We start from the raw sequence: 20,882 nt of genomic DNA, 5'->3' as shown, positions 1-20,882 counted from the left end.
GTTAACAAACCCATATATATATATATATATATATATATATATATATATATATATATATATATATATATATATATATATATATATATATATATATAGTATTCCTCAATATTAATTAACATAACCATAAACTTTTACTCCTCTAAACTAAGGGATACATAAGTATGAAATATAAAATTTTAAATCATGATCAAATTAAATTTAAATTAACTGTAATCATAATAAATAATAATATATGTTCAATCCATAGTCATTAAACGAAAAGCTGTATTATAAAAAAAAAACTAAAGAGTTTAACCTTACTTTTATAAGAACCTGTATTCAACAATAAAAATAAAAATAATATAATTGTTTTTGAATTATCGAGAAGTAAAAAAAAAATAAAGTTAGAGAAAACTTGTAAAAATTTAGCATTAGTTATTTAAAAGTACTGTGGTATAAAGAATCTCATTTAAAATATATAAAAAAAAATCGAGTGTATTATTTATAAGAACCACCTCCATTTTCTAAGTTATTTTTATAATACTCCTACAAAGAATCAACCCCTAAAAAAAATATCTATACATATATATTTTAAAAATTATTTGATAAATATGTTTACCAATTTGCTGGAATTTAAAAGAAATAGTAAAAAGTAAATGATAAAAGAGAGGAAAAAGAAGAGTGAGGGTTTAGTTGAAGAGAAATAAAATTGGAAGGCAAAAACCCTTGTCTTCTTAAAAACCCTAAAACGTGAAAGTGTCATAGACAACAACTGCATACTCTCTTTCTCTTGCGATGTTGGAAATTAAAACCGCCAAGACCCGCAAGGGCAAGCGGGAGCTCGAGAAGCGCGCCCCCAAGCTCGTAAGTATTCATCACTTTTTCCTCTCTCTCCCTCTCTCTCCGTTTCTTTTCTCAGAAAATCTTACATTTTCGGGGAATATATTTTTGAAGGTGGAATCGGGGAAGAAAACGCTGATCTTGCATGGAACGAAGACCAGCGGCGTGCTCAACGCCGTGCTGGCGCAGATTTATCACCTCAAAAAGAACGACGCCGTCAAGTACAGCCGGAAGAACGAGAACGTAAAGCCCTTCGAGGCCGGTGGCGAGACTTCTCTTGAGTTTTTTTCTCTCAAAACCGATTGCAGCATATTTGTGGTAATTACCCTCCGTTCCGTTAGGGTTAAGAATATGTAAATGACTTGGATTTTAGTTTTGTGGATGATAGCCGTCATTAGTGAGATGATAGTGGCGTGTATGAGTTTTTGTGTTATGGTAATACTTGGTTTTTTATTTATTTTTTCAGAAACAATTGTTGGAAAAAAATGTTTGTATGGGATAATAGTAATGGAGAGTGTGGATATGTTGCATGCGTGGTAATGCGGCCTCAGGTAGTATTTGGGGGTAGGGATTTCAAAATTTCAAATGAATTTTGAGTTGTTAGGAATTTTGTTTCTTAAGACCACGTGTATCCTCCACCTGAGGCAATTCTACTCGAGCAGGATAAGACCACTGTGTGTGATGAAACTGTCCTGCATATTTGACATGTATATCTTTCTTTTTCAAAATATTTTGTTTGAATAAGGCGATTTTGATTTCTAATTCTTCACATTTGTTCTGAATTTGTTGTGTTTTAATTTCTGATATAATTTGCATCAGTGAAATTATTGTTTAACAAAACAAATAAGTAAATATTATCGGTTTATAGAATTCAGAGAAGTGTAAATTGAGGAAAAAGAGGGTGCTCAAGATAGAGATATTGCATTAGTTTTGGTATAAGAGTGTTCTCATTGAGATCGTGTAAATATGCAGATTTTCTTACTGGTTGTCTGGTTCAACAAAGTGTAGATCCACTAGGAAAGCAATGCAACACACTAGTTTCTGCATAAACTTGAGATTTGAATGCATGTATCCAACATTCAGACACTATAATTCTTTCATTTGAGGTGTTGTTTGAATGGAATTGTCTTTCTGTTCATCTTGCTTCGAGAGATACCCTACCGAAGTTTCTAACATTTTAAAGATTCTTTCAAATTGATTTCCAAACAAGTTGATTTGATGTGTAAGGGAGTTAAGTTTACTTAAAAAATGATCTGTTCTCTTTAAATTCTCTGTCCAAACAATTCATTAAGGTTTTTTTGGTTTGTTGTTTGTATTTTTTGCAGTATGGATCTCACTCAAAGAAGCGGCCCGATAACCTTGTTATAGGGAGAACTTATGATCATCACATCTATGATTTAGTGGAGGTTGGCGTTGAAAATTTTAAGCCCATGGAGTCTTTTAGTTATGATAAAAAGTTAGCTCCTAAGGAAGGGTCAAAGCCTTTTATTGTTTTTATTGGAGAAGGATTTGAAGCTGTGGACGAGCTAAAACATTTGAAGGAAGTTTTGCTTGATCTTTTTCGTGGTGAGGTGCGTTGCCATTGTTTTTTGTGGTCTTGCAGCATCACTTTTGCCTTTTGCTTATATTAATCAAAATGATGTGATGGATATGCAGGTTGTGGAAAATCTAAATCTTGCTGGAGTAGACCGGGCATATGTATGTGCCGCCCTTTCCCCAAATCGGGTTCTTTTTACACACTGTGCATTGCGGCTGAAAAAGTCTGGCACTGTTGTGCCTAGGATGGAATTGGTAGAAGTTGGCCCTTCCATGGATTTTGTTATTCGTCGGCATCGTCCTCCTAATGAAAGTTTGAGGAAGGAAGCAATGAAAACAACAAGGGAGAAGCCGAAGAAAAAGGTTGGCTACATGTCCTGATCTATTTGTTTTATCTGTTACTGTATGAAACTGAGTACCTAAATTGTGTATTTTCTGTCACTCTCACAGGAGAAAAATGTTAAGAGGGATGAATTAAAGGGAAAGATCGGAAGTATTTATATTCCAGATCAGAAGGTAATATCGACTATTTTTGTTGCATCAACTGTTATAAATTAGCTCCTTTTGGAAAAAATTTTGAACGTGGCCTTGTCATGTTACTTTTCTTGCTCAAAGATGTCTAACCAATTGCAACAATTTGTGCTTGCTTAGGTTGGGGAAACTGCTTTACCTTACAAAGCAAAAGGAGTCAAGAGGGAGCGCCGAGAAGCCAAGCGGAAAAATGACAAGGATGGAGAAAATGCTCCAAAACGGCAGAAGGAAGATTCTTAATACTTATAAATTACATCTGTTGTCCTTCCCTGGATCTGATTATAAAGTGATCAATTGTAGGTCATATTATATTAATCTGCATGTTTTTAGGTGTCATGAATATTCATGATTCCCCCTGTACGGGGGATTTTGTCATCATTTTATTGACTGTATTTTTCCCTTCATATTTTGCTTAATTGAAATGCTGCCCTTGATTATCAAGTTTTATGAAATCATGTGTTGGAGCTTCTACTGGCACATGAAATCATACTGTCATACACATTTAAGCATTTCTTACTGTCATATGAAATCACTTGCAGCGCTTCTCTGCAAGTGATGTTATTTTTAAGTGGTCGTGGCAACACAGAGTTAGGCCGTGTTTTTTTGGTAAGATTTGGCGGAGATGGATTTGAGGAGGCGAGCTTGAGGTAAACTTCTGTCTTCATTATCGTTACTATTGCTGTTATTAGTGTGAGTAGGGGCGGAGGACCAATGCAAGCCAATAGCGATCTCCTTCTCCAGCTTCTTCGAGGGAGGAAGGAATGCACTATGGAAGTCCAAATAACCTTGCCTGGAACCGGATACGGGACTGTGTAACCGAATACATCTCCCATGGAAGTTGTTGGAGAAGCTGTAACCGGATACGCCAACCTTGTAACCGGATACGCCTGCTTTGCAATTCCTTCAAAAAGATGGAACCGGATACCCTCTTCTTCGAACCGAATACGCAGCCATCAACATCACTTCTTCAACCCCTGCTTCCACGTTTGGTCATCTTCATCCACTTGGTCATCATTATCAACAACGTTCTTGCTCCTCCATTAACGACTGTCTTCCTCTTCAACTAAATCACATGGCAGCCACAATGCAAACTCGTGAAAGCACAATGCATGGCTTCTTTCTCGTGAAAGCACAGTGCATGGGTTTTTATTTTTATGATTCATATGGTTGGAATCAGTTGTTAAACATCAGAATATTATAACGTTATTTCAGTTCAAGTATGGAAGCTTAGTTTTGGAATTTTAATATTCGTACAGGGCATATGAGTCTTTCTCTACTAAATCAGTGCAAATCTTCTCAAATTAGCGAGATGAGTTCAACAGTAAAATCTCGTAAATCAGCAGTTTTTTATCTTCGCAAATCATTGCATGAGAACAACACCCATCTCGCAAATTCATCATCGCTTATCCGCGTGAACAGTTATTTCCCTTCAAACGAACATAGCGTCAGTATCTAGATCTTAATTCTTGGCAGTTTTTTTTCTGCAATTTCATACATTTCAATATGCATGAAGTTGTGGAATGAACTATTTGTCTTTATCTTTTCTTTTATATCTTTTTCTTCATTCACTGACGCACTCCTTTTTCCTTTCTTCCATGTTTTACCTTCTTCCTTCACCAGTATATTCCTTTCTTATGCCTCACCTACTTTTTTCTCTACAGGCGTAGTCCTTTTCTTCACTTCTTTCTCTTCCTATTAGAAAATATTTTTATATTGTGTAATCTTGAATGTATTTTTTATTTTGGATTTTCTAATTATGCATCTTATAAGATCAGTATTTATTCTTACATCAATTTAATTATGACAATTCTATTTGAGTAATTGTTGCAGTGGATAAGAGTAAGTTGCGGTAGATAAAATCGATTGGGGAAAACTAGATTTTTTTTTTTGGTTGAATAACATTAATTTAATGTATGAAACTAAATTTCTGGTACTATATTCTTTAGTTTACATTATTCGTGTCACAAACAATATCTCTTCGTTCATATCGTATTGGCCAAAATAAATCCAATCAGAAGCTTTGTTTTTTTTTTCTCAAAATTTTAGTTACATTTTTTCTTCAAAAGTGATTCTAATATTAACATTATTATTTGAAAAAAAATAAGTTTTTCTTTTCAAATTCACTTTTAATATCATTCGCATTCCTTTTTTTTTATATCGTGCTCATTGAAACAATAAATTTTCCAACATTCAATTATTAACTTGAATTACCATATTAAATGATAAATGTTCTTTAGAATTAGGTTAAATTGTAATTGTAGTCACAATTAAAAGTTCATTATAAATGTTTCTATTTTTGCCATGAGTTTAGTTTTCAGATTTTAGAAAAATCATAATTTAGTCAAATATATAATTTTGCTTGTTTATATTGCAAGTTCGATAAATGTGTTAATATTAGGATTCAATTCACCCAAATATACAAAATTAAAATTGTAGATCCTTCAAAACGTGAATACTAAAATGAAATAGTAATAATAAAAGAACGAAAACTGAGGATTTAGAATTAAGAGGAGAGCAAAATTGCAATTTATTTTAAATATTATTTTCACTCATTAATCCGCATGACATTTTTTACTAGGGCTCATTTTTTTCTCCCTTTCCATTGTATTTTCAATTTGATTTATTTTACTTTTAATATATAGTATCAAATAACATATTTCTCGTGTAACTATTCCTCTATATATAAAAAATTAGAATAAGTATCTCCAATTATAAGGGCGTTTTTAAAAATCATGAGTTGTCACGTCTGATTTAATTCTTTACTTTCGTTGCTTGTGATGTATCCTTTTTCATCTTTATTTTAAAATTTAATTTTAATATTTGTTAGAAGAAATTATCAAATTGACAAAAATAAGCAGGTAAAATTCTATCATAATATAAATTATTTAACGTAAATATATAAAAACAATTATATGGCAAAGTTATTTATAAAATATATAACAGTAAATTTTAGTTATATAAAATAAATGTTATTATGTAATTGCTCTGGTTTTAAGTACAGGGTATAATTTATATATTAGAAATTTTAATCATATAAAATTAACTATTAACATGCGGGATAAAATTAAAATACTAATGTAATAAATAAAAAAACTTAACAAATGTAAATAACCTTACGCAGAATGTTTGTAATAATAGAGTAAATAAAAAGTAAAATAAAAAATTGAGAAGAAGCATAAAATGAATAATCAGTGAATGTTTGCTTAAAGGGCTAGAAAACAGGAAACTAACCAATCCATTTAAACATCACAGCTTACCACTCATCAGGAATTCGGCATCATCTGCAAGAGCAGGGCATTGCAGAGAAAAGCAAGTCCCGAAACAGGTTTCTGATGAACTGGCCTTCTATGGTATAGACCTATTGAGTATTTGCTTGAATCATTCATCAGGTGAAAAGAAAAAGTATATTTTACTTGAATATGGAAGTTGTCAATGATTACACAATGAGAATTTACATAGAAAATTATGGACAATTAGAGAAATAATGTGAAAAGAATAAAGAATTGAAAGCAAATAAGGAATAAAAAGCAGGATAATGAATTCAGTTCATAAATCAAATGACTCAAAAATATGACCCCTAGGAACCATTTACATAGCAAGCACCCAAAGGGCAACAAGTGCAGGTGCAGATGAAGCCCTATGGATCAAGATTCTGAGGCCTATCTTCTTTTGGCTGACCAGATTGATCATCTAGTTCACCAACAGAAGGTTCATCACCTGGCCACTTATCAATTCCCAAACTTCCAGAGCCAATATCCCAGATGTCTGACTCAGACATGTCACTTGTTATTCCAAACTCTTGAACATGTTCATAATTCATAGGATTTCCCCACAGCTCATTCCCACAGCTTGAACCAGCACCACTAAGATTGAGGCCAGAATCCCATATATCTTCAAGCTTGATAATGTCTTCAGCTCCAAGAGCAGAAAAATCTTGAAAGCCTTTCTCCTGGGTCAAAACCTCTGGGAAGGAAGTAAAATAATCTGGAGGTAGTTCTAGACTAGGGCTCATAACACTCTTCCCTTTGAAAAGGAGGTCTTCAGATGATCCTTCTCCAATCATCGTTTCTTGAGGTGATGTGATCCTGTGCACTGAAGCCAAATCATCTGTTACAATATTCTGAATTTGAACAGTGAGATCTTGTGCACCTCCAATCATTTCTCCCGCCAAACCCTGTGAAAGGTAGTGAGGAGACTGTTCAATGGAAACTGGACTTAGTTTTGGAGATTCAGAAGACATGCCTATATTTGTCCAATCAGGTTGGTACCTCACTATCTGTCCTTCTTGGAGAGTTTCTGCTGTTCCAGTTTCATGTTGGTGCTGCTTGACAAACTTCCTTACCACTCTTGGAGAATCTATTTCTCTTTGTTCTTTCTTTTGCCTTAGGCGGGCTAAAAAGGCTGGGTTTTGGATCAACTTGGCCAGGAAAGAAACCATTTTTTTCTGCCTTTGTTCTGCAGATTGCAGCCTTTGATTCACTTCTCCTGCACGGTTAGCAGTTCTTCGTTGCTCTTGCTGCAAATCAACCACCTCTTCCATCAAGATAGTCCTTTCTTTCCTAAGCTTTTCTATCTCAACCTCAACCTCGGATCTCCCTGCCTCAGTGGTAGGAGATCCAATTCCAATATAGCTACCAACCTGCTGGGATTGTGGTGATCTACGTCTTTGTATGTTCTTCAGCAAGTGCTTCTTCGATCGCTGGAATGCTTCATTGAAAAACTCCCACTTGTCTGTGTCAATCTTGCGGAATCCCTGGAGACAAACACCAAGTTACCTGAGAATGTATGGAGCAGAAGCAGAAGGCCCCAAGAAAATAATGAGGGGGGAAATGGAATAAACATTAGCAAGGGAAAACACGATATACATAAGGTTTAGGTACACCAAAACTTAAGCACTATTAGCTGATAGAGAGAGGAAGCTACATTGGAGTATGTATTCTATAAATTCAGAGCAAGCTTTGCACAGAGATAAGGTAAAAGTCAAAAATGACACATGACCCAAAGAACCTTGAGAACTACCTGTGGAAGATGAAATCCCTTCTAGAGGAGGGAGAATATTTCTCCTGTTGTCACTTCCAGTAGTAGTAGTAGTAGTGGTAATCTCTCAAGTCTCAATCCTAACTACAATGCAATGAGTAAAAATCCAAACCATACTCATATTACTCAATTTCATTAGTAACAGTAATAAGCAAACTCAAAATAACACACGAGACTCGCAACAATACATCTCAAGATAGCACCAATTACAATGGGCAGATTCAGTAGACTAAAATATTAGAGTCATGATATGCCAACACTCCATTGTTTCATATACCTCATTAACATCTATCTGTCATTATCTCCATCTCTCTTTCAATCACATCACATTACCTATTTATAACTACATTTGTTTCCTTTTTCTCTCTTTGTTCCTCCATTTGTCAATTAGATTTGAAGTGCCCTACAATCTTAACTCTGCCTTTAACAAAGGAGAAAACAGAAGCAAAGAAACCTAGGGATAGTTTGAAAACTAGGGATACTTTGATTCTTTTCACTTTCTGTTTGAAAAACCCTTTTCCAAATCAACTTGACACGACCAAGAAATCATTTTCTAATCCAAAATCTTTGTAGTTGAAAATGGTTTCTAAAACAAGGAGAGGCTTTACAAACCAAAATGCAAACAATAGGAGCCGATGTTCCCCATCTTTTTTGATTTGTTCCAAGTACTATCTATTGAAGTACTCAGGAGAAAAACTTACAAAAAACAGAAATGCTCTCACTATAAAAACACTTTCTAATGCCAACAGGGGCTGGAACAAAACAAAACCAGGCCTTACGAAAAACTAAGGTTCACTCTCTTTATCCGCACAAAAACACTACACACTCAACCATTACAAACTCGCACGCACTCAGAAAATCCGTGCAAGCAAGCAAAGAAACCATACTAAATATTTAAGAAAAACAACACAGCATAAAAAAAATACGTCAAAATTTCAACTTTATGTACATTCTCACACCCCAGTGGATACATCAACTTGTCCAATCAAAGTACATACAAGAAGTCAATCTAACCCAATTACAAAAAACACGGAAAGAAAACAGCACAAAGTAACTTACATAAGGACCCACAAGCCAAAAGCAAAAGAAGAGTTACAAAGAGATAAAAGGGAAGCAGCCATGTGTAGCGGAACGAAAGCAAAGCGAAGATACCCACATAAGTATTAAGCTGGCGAACGAAACTGGAGAAGTTATTGTGCTTGAAATGTCGCGGCAAGACGACTCTGGCGAACTCCAGAGGGTCCCAGACGACGAAGCTAAAGCCGGAGGAGGCCCAGGAAATGATGGGGTCGAGAGTGGGGTCATCGACGAGGTCGAAGGTCTTGGACAAGAACGGCGGAACCGGGTTCATCTGCAGAACCTCCAAGGGCTTGGGAGAGTTGTCATCGGTAGGGTTCATTGTGAAGAGCAATTAAGGAATAATAAGAGAGGTTTAGAGTGGAGTTTAGAGGGTAAGAAAGGGGCTATTAAAGGGGTACGAGGGCGGTGGAGGGTGGAGGAATGGCGGTGGCAAAGGAGGGCCATTGCACAGTGAAAGTGTGACTGTGAGAGTGCCGACTTTGATTAATATTTGAGGTTGGTTTGTTTCGTGGCAGTTACGTTGGTTAGTTACAACTGAGGATGGTTGATTCTTGGGGAACAGTGTTTGTGTGTTGGGACCGCGTTGTTCGGTAGATATTTTTGTCACACGCACTATTGTTTGGTTGGATTTTGTCGTCACTGACAGCGACTGGTCAAGTCAGATACTTAGTGCCCAAGACAACTCTACTACCCAATACCTCTTCTTGTCTTTTCTGCGGATTTTTCCTGGTTTTATTTTATTTCACATTATTCATTATTGTGGTCACAGAATAACAAGTACACAGTAGCAAGGGTTTTTTTGTTGTTCTTTCATCAACACATGTTGTGTCTGTGGGATTTTGCTACCATGGATCCTCTTGGCTTCATACAGAAAAAAATTATAAGCTCTCCCCATTAACGTCTGAAAAAAATCTGTTATGAAAATCAGCAAGCTCTGCGTCACGTTTCTGTTCGCTTCTAGCTGCTCAATGGTACTATTCTTCTTTTATAATATTCAAACTTCTCCATGAATACTTTTTTTATATAAATCAAAATTAATCTGTATACAGATTAAAAATAAAAATCTATATAAAGTACATAGTTTTTTACTAATTAACTTATATATGAATGAATGTTAACTTAGAAGTTCATGTTTCTTATTTTCTTATTCGAACATCTCTTACGTCGAAAATATATAATGCATATTTCTTTCATCTCAAATTTTAACATTTACAATTAGTCCCAAGACAAATAACTTGTATTATGAATTTACAATGTACTATTGATTACTTCTATCCTAACTTGCCCTTACATAACCTACCTCAATCTTAATGAATTTTGAATGTTATATCTGTTAATTATTCAACCACTACTTGAGAAAATGACAATTTTAGTAAATTATATTATAAAAACACATTTATTATTATTCTCAATTTATGTGTAAATCTTAGACTGTAGATAATTTAATAAAGCTCTAGTGGTACATTAAGACGTATTTTCTTCTAGGCTTAAATTTAAAGCAGATCGACTTTCTCAATTAACGGATTTTGTTTTCAAAATTCTAGAATGAGTAGCAATTATAACCAAAGAAAAATGTGGCGTGGGCACAATGGAGTCGTGTGGGACTCTGGTATGATAACCGGTGCCATTCCAGCACGAGGGGCAGAAAGACATTAATACCAAGGAAAATAATACCTTGAAGGGGGGACCATTTGGTTTGAAAGGACTCCTACCACGGAATTGATTCAGGCAGAGTCTATTCATTGGTTCAGGAAGAAAAAATGTAGAACACCGCTGGGAAAGCTGCTTATCATTTAACTGAATGTAATTACAATGGGAATTTTTTTTTTTTTTACATACAAAACTATGGAAGGAGAAAAATAAAATATTTCTCAGTAAAATTACATGATCACCTAATCAAACAATTTTGTCGGAACAATAAAGATGGAGTATCCTTGCTCTGGGTCGGAAATCAGTATTCTTAAACCTGAATTAAAGAAATATACAATTGACTCTGCAACCAAAAGACACGAACAAACATTAGTTTGACCACGAGGTAAGTCACACGACCAACAAGAACACAATAAATAAAGATAAACTCTAACTATATTTTTGATCGAGTTGTAGGTAGGGTTGGCATGATTAATTCTCTTACCAGAAAGTTGTGTACGTCCAAACTCCAATTATAATAATGAGAAAATCAATATTTCCACTAGAAAATCGATGGTCATTCCCCTTACCCAAAGCCCTAGCTAACATTGAGAAATACTAGGTCCCATCTAGATTTAGTGTTGGCAAGAAGACCTGTATGGAATTCGGGACGTACCTAGGACAACTAAAAATAGTGTAATCTTGTTAGACATCAAGATCGATAAAATCCTGTCATATGTGCATGAAAAGCAACTTGGTGTTCCAACCATTCAGCTGAGTAATGACATGTTCGGACGACCAGGTTGAGGTGTAGGAGGTTTCAGCAATGGTCTTAAAGAATCCATAATACTCGCAAAAGAAGGTCGTTTCCAAGGCTCGCTGTAGTAAACAATGTATATCAATAAAACATTTTCGATGGAATATTTAATTGAAATGTATAAAGGCAAAAATGCATCTGAACTCACTTGGCCCAGCAAGCCTCGATTAGGGCAGCTACTTGGGGATTCACATCGCGTGGGATCTCAAGCCTTTTTCCCTTAAAACCAACAGCTGCCACAACCTACAGGCCAATATGAATTCGTCAACGCTGAAGCAAAATAAATGAATATGTAGTAGAAACATAATAATTTGTGAACCCTTCGCCCAGCCCACAACTTAAACATGGAGTGTCCTTTTACACTGATACCTGTGTATGCAAAGGCAACCAAAGCAAGTATGATATAACAATGAATGACCACCATGAAATGGAATAATACTCAAGTAAAAAAAAAAAAAAAACTCCATCCTTTCACCCACAACATTAACATCAACAGTATACCCATCATTGTTGACTTGTCCAATACATGCTCCAACCGGTATATATTTCTTGCAATAATTTTTAGATTTGTATTCCCCGCCACATGCTACTCCAATTTCATACTACATGTTAATACGGTCATTCATTTCACAGCACAAGTCTCATAAATGCTCTGAAACAATATAATCATAACAGAAGTAGCATAAACATGCAGCAGTTTCACGCATAACAGTTATAAAACAAACCTGTGCTGGATTTAAATTAACCCATGGCTGTTGCAATGTTGCAAGCTCCCATAAGATTACACCAAAGCTGTAAATATCTGACTTCTCATTTGATGGCTCATCACGAAGAACCTCTGGAGCCATCCACTCAGGCTATGGGAGGAAAAGGAGAAAAATTAAATGTACCTCTCGAACATAAGAAGTACAGAACCAAAATATCAGAAGCCAATGAGAACTTACAGTCCCAGCAGCAGACTTGGATGAGAGAAATGTATTGGCCTTCAGACGGGAAAGCCCGAAATCACATACCTACAAAGTAGGCAATATCATTTAGAGGGGAGGAAACCTCCATATATGTCCAAGAAAACAGATCAATCCCTCCCACTCACCAGCCCCAATAAATAAAGCTCACCAACACAAATCGTTACCAACAGACCGCACATGTTATCATATTAAATGGCTTTTCAACAACTTCACAAATTTGCACCAAAACAAGCACAACTAATTAGCAGAAGGCTGAAGTTTCTATAAAAATAGAGCAGGTTTAGAAATAAACTCAATGTTCCACCAGTTCAAAAGTATCCAGGTGAAACCAAAATACTAAATTTTTACTAGAATGTACCAAAAAAAAAGTATTAATTACTATTTCAAGAAAAAATCAAATCAATAGCTTATTCGTCTAGCTCCATCTCTCTAGAAAATATGAAAAAGCAGTCAGTCATGCTATGTGGAACAAGTGTCATTTCGCTAATGGGATTTAGTACAAATTAAGGGACAGGTGGGGGAAGGTTGCTCTATCCCCAAAAGAAACCTGGGATAGCCAGCCCTCCAACCAACTAAGCAAATATAACATCTTACTACATTCAAGCTATGGTAGAACAAAAATGATGTAAACATAATTATAGTGTTCTATCAATGCAAGGCTATCTGCAAGAGAAGTGGAATTCTACTGCAATGCGTGACAAAATGATTTATATGAAACTCTAAGACAATTCGTATTTGGTATACTAGAGAAAACTTCACTCCTACCTTCACTGTATATTTCTTGTCAACGAGAAGGTTTGGAGATTTCAGATCTCTATGAACGATGGGGGGGTTTCGTTTATGAAGATAATTCATCCCCTTTGCCTGCAAATGACAAAATAACATGGTTAATCAAAGAATACAAAGATTATAACATTTCAATTTCAAAAAAATAATAAAAACCAGAAAAATAGTTTATTTTCTAAATGCATACCACATCATAAGCCATACTAAGCCTACGCCTCTCATCCAACACCTCTTTGGCACCAGATCTATGCAACAGCCTATATAAGCTACCCCTGCACTTCCGTCAAAAACTCTTAGAATCTCAAGGTCCAAATATCCTATAATCCTATAGCCTTGAAAAACTTCACTCTTTCAAGGAAAAGAATGAAAAACAGGGAAAGGAGTACAACCTTGATAAATATTCCGTGACAATTGATAAGTTAGGGGGCTGAGTGACTGCTCCCATAAACAAAACAATGTTCGGATGCCGCAAACGTTTCATTATTGTAACCTACAAGAGAAGGGAAAACAAAGCTCAAATGAGCAGCAAGCAAATATATATATAAGAGGACATATATGAAGCACGGTCAGGATGTAAAGCACACCTCCCTCAGGAACTCCTGGAAGCGCTCAGCATGAAAATCCTGTTCCATCAAAATTTTCACAGCAACATCCTGCAATTGATTGTTTTGAAGGATGTAAGAAAAACTAAAAGATAAACAGGGTTGAAAGGAAGAGGGAAGCATAAGAAAATTGTTTGTGAAACACTATTTCTGTTTCAAGCTTCAATGAAGCAATCCTGGAAAACGTACAATCCTCCCTGAGAATATATAACCCCCATGGCCCCAACGCATACGCATTCCAAATGACGACACAGATATAGCTAAAAAAACTTGAAACAAAAGAACATAAGCCCAAAATATCAAACACTCTGGCAACATTATTTAAGGCTCCATTTGTTTGCTGAAATTAAAATGTTTGATGAAAATAGTTGCATGAGCAACAAAAACTTAATCCTCTTGACAGATGACATTTTTTCAAATAAACTCGTGGTCTTTTGCTGCGCAACTCAATTAGAAAATAGAAATTGTATATTGTTACTGATGGCTGGGCTTGACCTAGATGCACATTGAGCGGAGCCTATAAGGATTAGCTTTAATAATACTATGTAAGGAGTAGCATTGGGCTGAACTTCTATTTGTATTAGTTTTACATGTCTTTGGGATAGATTATTAAGAAAAAATAGAGGAAAACTAGTTAAGGGCTAGTGTATCAATTACTCTCTCTATTCACTTTTTCATTCATTCCCTGAAATTTTAACAAGAACAATTCAAACAACCACATGCTGGCCAATTTATACAGCATCAATTTGAGAGAGAGAGAGAGAGAGAGAGAGAGAGAGAGAGAGAGAGAGAGAGAGAGAGTGGCTTACCGAGCCATTCCACTCAGCACGATGTACAGTTCCAAAAGAACCTGAAATACAATAGCCACTTTCAATTTAATAACTACCTACACTATTTACACAAATCACACCACTAGAAGAAGCAAGTTACTGATTCATTAAACACTGTGCTCCTCTAGTTGGAGAAGACCTTGATTAACTTGGTTTGGGAGAAGAAATATTTGTGTTTGTGATATATGCGATTGGATGTCACATTTTGAATTTTTTTATTTAGTGATCTAGCCATGAAGCCCTATGAAAGCCCCCAATCAAAAGTGCATATGGATTGGAGACTGCACAATTGAGATGGCTTCCTTTTTTGGTTTCCTTCTTTTCTATCATCAGTACTTTATATTCTCTTTTTTCTCCCCAATTGTATGGCTACTTTGTCCCCAAGACTTTTAAAAACAAAAAATTGTGTTATAAAGGAGGAGATATACCTGACCCAATTTTCTCTCTTAAAACAAGATCACTCCATGGGATGTCCAAATCCTCCATGTCAAGTGTAAGCTCTCGAGTAGGTTTGCTAGGAATTAGTTGACTTCCTTCAACAAACCTCTTGCCCTCAATCATGTCGTCATTAGTATTTGTAAGTGCTAAGGGGGTTGGCATACCAACAGGACGCTTATGCTTTACTGGCGGTGGATACTTTCCCACGGTTGAGTCTACAATGTTCTGAGGAGCATTACCTGGTACATATGTTTCAGAAAACTGTTCACGTGTGCTGGGATGAGAATCTTGGGGATGGAGAGGAAGGTGGGAACTTCTGTTGCTGTCTGTTGAAATTGGCCTCGGGTTATTCCTGTCTTTGTACTTCCCATCAAACTGCTCTGAAATAGAGAATCGAGAACTTCCATTGGCAACAACTACTATAAAAAAAATATAGGGTATTCTATACTGGCACCTAGTTCAAATTTAGAGGATAGAAAGCTAAACTACAATAAAGGTCCAGCATGCAGCATGAACAGTCATTCAAAGAACATGCTTTTTGGCACTATTCCAGATGTTAACTCAATTGTAAATTTACCAAACATTAAATAAAGTCACTAAAATTTCATCCTGTAGACAGACTATATTATGTTAACCCCTGTTCATCACAATAAATCAGGAATTTTGTAATGATATTTAACAGACTTGACCAATTAAGGTGACCGGTTCCCCAATTCTACAATACAGAATCCAACTTAAAAAGAACATATTATAGCACAAAAATCTAGGTGAAAAATCATGACGCTTTTTTAGCAGACTCTTGCAATTTACAAGTATAGTAAAATTATGTCAACTAATTGTAGAGAACATATGAGCGACAAAATTACAGACACTAGTCATCTAATCTCTTAGTGCTTATAAACTGGTTATAACAGCAAAAAGGGTACAATTGAATTCAAAAGAGAGCTTTAACACTGTAAGTTATAGGTATTTAAGCAAATTAACAATGGAGTACGGCAGGAATCGCAGATTTAACACCATAAGCTGATAGTTTAATAATTATCTGAAGCCAGGACCTATGACAGATAAAAAAATCTACTCCAGAGCAGAATGCTACTCCTCAGAAACGATATATTCTTCCCCTACGTTTAAAGCCAAAATAATTGCAAAAACTAACTCCTCACTCTCTCGTCCTAATGACCATCCCCCTACCAGGGATCTATGGCTCTATGATGTACGCAACTAACTCTTCATACTCAGATGACCAGGTATAGTAGCAGCCCACCGTTTTTCATTAACATAGACCTTCCAAATTTTGGTCTTCTTGGGCACTCAACCCTATTGCAGAGTAACTAGCTTAAACCAAATGATTTCATCATTCATTAAAAATATGGAAATTAAAAAAAAAAAGAAAAAGATCAGGGGGAGAACTACATCTTATATTATTAATAATTGCAACAACAGGCCATGACCAGGATATTTCAAGAAGTGAAAACAACAACAAAGCATTCGCAGATACAGAATATCATAAAATAAAAGGAAATATGAATATAACCTGCTGAACTGTTGTCAAAGACGAGCTCAAGAGACAGACAGTCCGAGAAATACTGTTTGGCCAGTGACCTGAAATCAATGGTAGGTTCAGCTGGTTTAAGTCGTGGAAAGCGCAAGGGTGAAGAAAATGAGATGGAAGATGGACCATTGAGCAAGGAATCAGGCTCAGATAAGTGTCCTGGCTTTCCAATTAAATCAACAAGATATTCCCTGTATTGAAATTGTGTCAGATGAGGGGTGTAAGGAATATTGCTTTTAAGAAACATATATTTAAAATGTTAATTCATACAATGCACACATAACGTTAACCATTTAAATAATGTCCTTTTCCATGGTCATCATAACTCATGGAAACTAGTTTTCACACTGCAGCTCTACTCATAAACAGAAAATTACGTGTTTGGCAATAGAGCACATACCTGTCCAGCCCAAATCGTACAAGACAAGATGAAGCATCATCCCTTTTGCAATATTTACAGCCCTTTGCAATTCGACATGGCAAATCGATGGCATCAGCTAGTACCTGAAAATATTTGAGTATAAAGCAGGTCATTTAAAAAACAACTTAAATACAATTGCGTGCAATAAAACAGATAAAAAAAAAGTCATCATGCACAATCACAGCCTTAACTCCAAAGGAAAGTGGAGCCTTACTTTGAACAATATAGCACGATGCCTGCAGAGGCCGACAGATAGACTACCTATAGGAATAACAACAGATCCCAAACAATCTTTAAGATCATTACTGCAATCCCTCCAGATGGAAACAAGGTTATCTTCCCCAACAGAAGCTGATCCCCTTGTTACAGCAATAAAACACAGTTAGACTAACATGACCAGTAAAAAAGTTAAATAGGTCAAGCCATGAATGTCAAGGAGGCTCACCCCATACGGTTGCAAACCAGCTTGGAGAGCTGATCTACAACATCTGATGTTGTTATGCTGCTACAAGAAATATTATGAGCTCTATTTTGCAAATCTCTTAAGCTGGGGTCACTGCGTTGATCTACCAAAACTACTTCAAGTGAAGAAACAATGCAGGGATTCACAGACTTCAGCATATCAACTGAAGGAATTCGGCCATTTTCATGCAGATCAGTGCATACAGTCCAGACAAAAGAATCCATCCCGTGAATTAAGTAAAAGCCATCTGGAATTTTGTCAGAATATGACAGGCAGCCATTCACCTGGTGCATGTTGTTAATAAGACACAAAATCAACAATTGAATGTCTACAAAATATCAACAAGTGCAACAAGTCTGTCAAAATGAAAAACTTCCAGTTTCCTTGCTCAACTTTCTAGGAAAAACTAGAGAACTTTTTTAAAGGAAAATAAAAGTAGAATAAAGAGTGGAGAGAAATTTTTCTTCTTAAACTTAATTCATATAACCTATGAATCAGGTTTAAACTTCATCTCTGAGAAATTACAATAGTACTACTTAGTGTCAAACAGTATGATACCCAGCCCAAAATTCACAGCAATTGTCAAACAGTTTCCCCCAAGGGGCAGATGCCAGAGAGAAAGGGTAGAAGAGAAAACATAGAGGAGCCTGATATACCCGTTAGACTTCAACACTATAATTCAAAATCCAACTATGTCCTTTGAGACAAAAAAAAAAAAATAACTTCTTAAGAAGATTTTTGTTAAGAATTTAATGGAATAAAAAGAATAGAAAATAGGAGAAACATCTTTGCTACAAGGGTTTCCCTTTAACAAAGAGCATAAGCTCATCTACAGCAGATACAAGATATATCCTCCTTTCCCCTTAATTACTCCTGCTCATATCTAACTAATTTCTTTTACTGACTATTTTATTCAAACTTTCAGTAAGTAACTTTTCCTTCCACTCCATTTAACTTCAAACAGTTATGTACGAATGCAATTCCCTTCCTTCCATTCAAACTACAATTTTACAACTCCTCCAGTCACTCATGGAAAAGGACCAGCAGTCTGAATAAACTTCTAAAGTTTCCAACCATCAACTACAATTTGATTGATACTCCAGCTGGCGCAGACTACAAAACCTACATAATATAAACTCAACAATTTACAGAAGAATCACATCAATAATAGAACCACTGCAGCTTCACCTCTTGCTACGTTACAATGCACTTAATAAGGTTTATCAGAGTCAAAATAGACCCATGCCCACTCACACCTTTACACTATTCAATAACACCGCACGCGAAATCCATCACCGGAATTCCCAACCACAACCCAATCCAAGTGAAAACAGAGAGGCACAAGGATCAACGTACCCAAAACCTATGCGAAACCGCGTCCACCGATGACGAGAGCCGCAAGGCCCCATCGTCAGGCATCGGATCGAGGAAATTGGGATCATCCGCGCACGTGGCGTCCGACGAGAGACGCAGCGCGAGCGCGAGCTGCAGCTGGTAGCTTTCCTCCGTCTGCTGCGCCCAGCTCTTCCCGGAGGAGCCCGCGATCCTCGCCGGGGCCTCAGAAAACTTGCTCCTATCGTCGTGGAGGTAGCCAAAGGCGTCAGCGTCACTGGCCGCCGCCGTGGAAAGCGTCGGAGCATAGAAGTCGCCGCCGCCGGATAGAGAGCTTTCGCCGTAGCTGCTCCCGCTGGACTGCCTCTGCAGGCCGATCGAGGAGTACAGGTTTCCGATCCGGTTGGCCCCCTGCTGAGCCGCCCTGTGATCGGAGACGAGGTCCCAGTCGAAGACGCGGTCCGACTTGCCGGCGCGGCCTGTCTTTCCGTCGCCGGAGGAGGACGGTGCGGAGGCGCCGGAGAACTGGTCGTCAGGAATTTGGCTGAGGAGCGTGTAGTTGGATCTTCTAGCAGGCATTTCCATCGCAGTAGGTTCACAAAACCCTAAAACTCGCCATTAGTTTTTGCGCGGTTTTCTGTTCTGGTATTCTTCTCTTTCTCTCTCTCTCTTTCTCTCACTATAACTACAAGCAGGTGCGACCGTGAATCACTGAAAATAGTTGAATTAGTCCTCTCTCTCTCTCTTCGAATTCTACTGTCGGAGAGTAATCAACGAGGCCACCCTTTTCTTTAATCGGTGGCGCTGTCGTAATTACCATCCTTAAACTTCCTTTTTAGCTTAATCTTACAAATCATCATCACTTTTTTTTTTAACTATCCATTCACAAAATTAATAATTAATAAATAGTTATTCAAACTTTGTCGGATAATCTTTTCCTAAACATGTATATGAATGTATTTGACAAATCATTTCAATGTAACTTATAAATATTCATCCACAAAATTAATAATTAATACAGATATTAAAATTTTGTTTGGATAGTTTTTTCTTAGACATTTATAAATAATGTATTTGATCAAATATTTCATAAACTTATGAATTAATTTTACTAATTTATAAAGTAACTTTGATCAAATATGTTATGTTTTTCTCTCACAATTATATTTACTTTTTCTTTATCATAATGAAATTTTGTTCAAACATTAAAACAAAGATTTGTTTAGTAAATATATAGTTTTTTTTATAGTTTTTGTGTAACATTCGATTTTAGTAAAGTAAAACTATACAAATAAGATATTACATGATAACTTATTATAAATTTTTTAAAACTACATAGAAATGAGATCCTACACCTAGAGAATATATTTTATATATGTTGTTGTTACTCTTCATACACCATTTAAAATGATCATTGCAAAAAAGAAACGTACATAGACAAATAAAGATAAAAGTAAGGATAAACTAGTAGTAAAACAATTTATCATAATAAAACAATATCACAACATGTTTTACACCTCACACAACATAACTATCCATCCAAAACATTCAACAGACTTAGACTTGACTATCTAGATATACAATGAATGTCGAGCTAAAACATGTTTTGCCCTTTGTGTGGTGGAACAATTGACAACCATCAAAGCTATCACACAAAGTTAGTCCTTCAACATGCCCTTTTTCAGATGGAGAAAGGCTCCCAGGCTAGCACCATAGTGGGTTATGCACTTGTGTGATGGAACAACTGACAATCATTAAAGCTACCACACAAGGTTAGTCTATACCGCGTCTTAGGCCATATTGGAAGCACCTATAGACTAAGATCTCGTGCTACTCTCACCACATGACTTGTCACTTTCTACTTGAGCATGGATGATCATTAGAGTGTCAAGATAACCCATCAGAACTAAGCTTCTTGCATTCATACTTCTAATACTTGGAAACCACCACTGAGAAATTCCTCCTTGGAACTCTCTTCCATACTTTTGAAACCTCACTTCACATTCACATAGTACATCAATACATAAGACTACTTATCATA

The 20,882-nt window shown here is 36.2% G+C and overlaps 3 protein-coding genes across 3 annotated transcripts; 1 reads left to right on the top strand and 2 right to left on the bottom strand.

Annotated features, from left to right (window-relative positions):
* The first annotated feature begins 670 nt into the window (after positions 1 to 670).
* LOC106770845 (ribosome production factor 2 homolog) lies at positions 671 to 4,106 on the top strand. Its single transcript, XM_014656670.2, has 6 exons — positions 671 to 843; positions 934 to 1,137; positions 2,145 to 2,390; positions 2,476 to 2,718; positions 2,806 to 2,871; positions 3,007 to 4,106. The coding sequence occupies exons 1-6, from the start codon at positions 775 to 777 to the stop codon at positions 3,124 to 3,126; spliced, it is 948 nt and encodes a 315-aa protein (XP_014512156.1). The 5' UTR covers positions 671 to 774; the 3' UTR covers positions 3,127 to 4,106.
* A 2,170-nt stretch (positions 4,107 to 6,276) lies between these two features.
* LOC106769811 (heat stress transcription factor A-3) lies at positions 6,277 to 9,447 on the bottom strand. Its single transcript, XM_014655580.2, has 2 exons — positions 9,080 to 9,447; positions 6,277 to 7,639 (listed from the first exon to the last, which is right to left on the bottom strand). Exons 1-2 carry the CDS (start codon positions 9,320 to 9,322, stop codon positions 6,524 to 6,526), a joined length of 1,359 nt encoding a protein of 452 aa, XP_014511066.1. The 5' UTR covers positions 9,323 to 9,447; the 3' UTR covers positions 6,277 to 6,523.
* Positions 9,448 to 10,766: 1,319 nt separating this feature from the next.
* On the bottom strand, positions 10,767 to 19,623 carry LOC106772183 (serine/threonine-protein kinase CTR1). Its single transcript, XM_014658400.2, has 16 exons — positions 18,866 to 19,623; positions 17,492 to 17,793; positions 17,261 to 17,405; positions 17,026 to 17,129; positions 16,608 to 16,816; positions 15,064 to 15,453; positions 14,615 to 14,655; positions 13,788 to 13,856; positions 13,593 to 13,693; positions 13,391 to 13,475; positions 13,183 to 13,281; positions 12,394 to 12,462; positions 12,175 to 12,306; positions 11,598 to 11,692; positions 11,309 to 11,511; positions 10,767 to 10,996 (listed from the first exon to the last, which is right to left on the bottom strand). Exons 1-15 carry the CDS (start codon positions 19,424 to 19,426, stop codon positions 11,403 to 11,405), a joined length of 2,511 nt encoding a protein of 836 aa, XP_014513886.1. The 5' UTR covers positions 19,427 to 19,623; the 3' UTR covers positions 10,767 to 10,996; positions 11,309 to 11,402.
* Between the last annotated feature and the right edge of the window lie 1,259 nt (positions 19,624 to 20,882).

Source organism: Vigna radiata, chromosome 8 (genome assembly GCF_000741045.1).
Source record: "Vigna radiata var. radiata cultivar VC1973A chromosome 8, Vradiata_ver6, whole genome shotgun sequence".
NCBI classification, from domain to species: domain Eukaryota; kingdom Viridiplantae; phylum Streptophyta; class Magnoliopsida; order Fabales; family Fabaceae; genus Vigna; species Vigna radiata.
The sequence above is the reverse complement of the archived record's forward strand: the minus strand, read 5'-3'. Positions and strand labels throughout refer to the sequence as shown.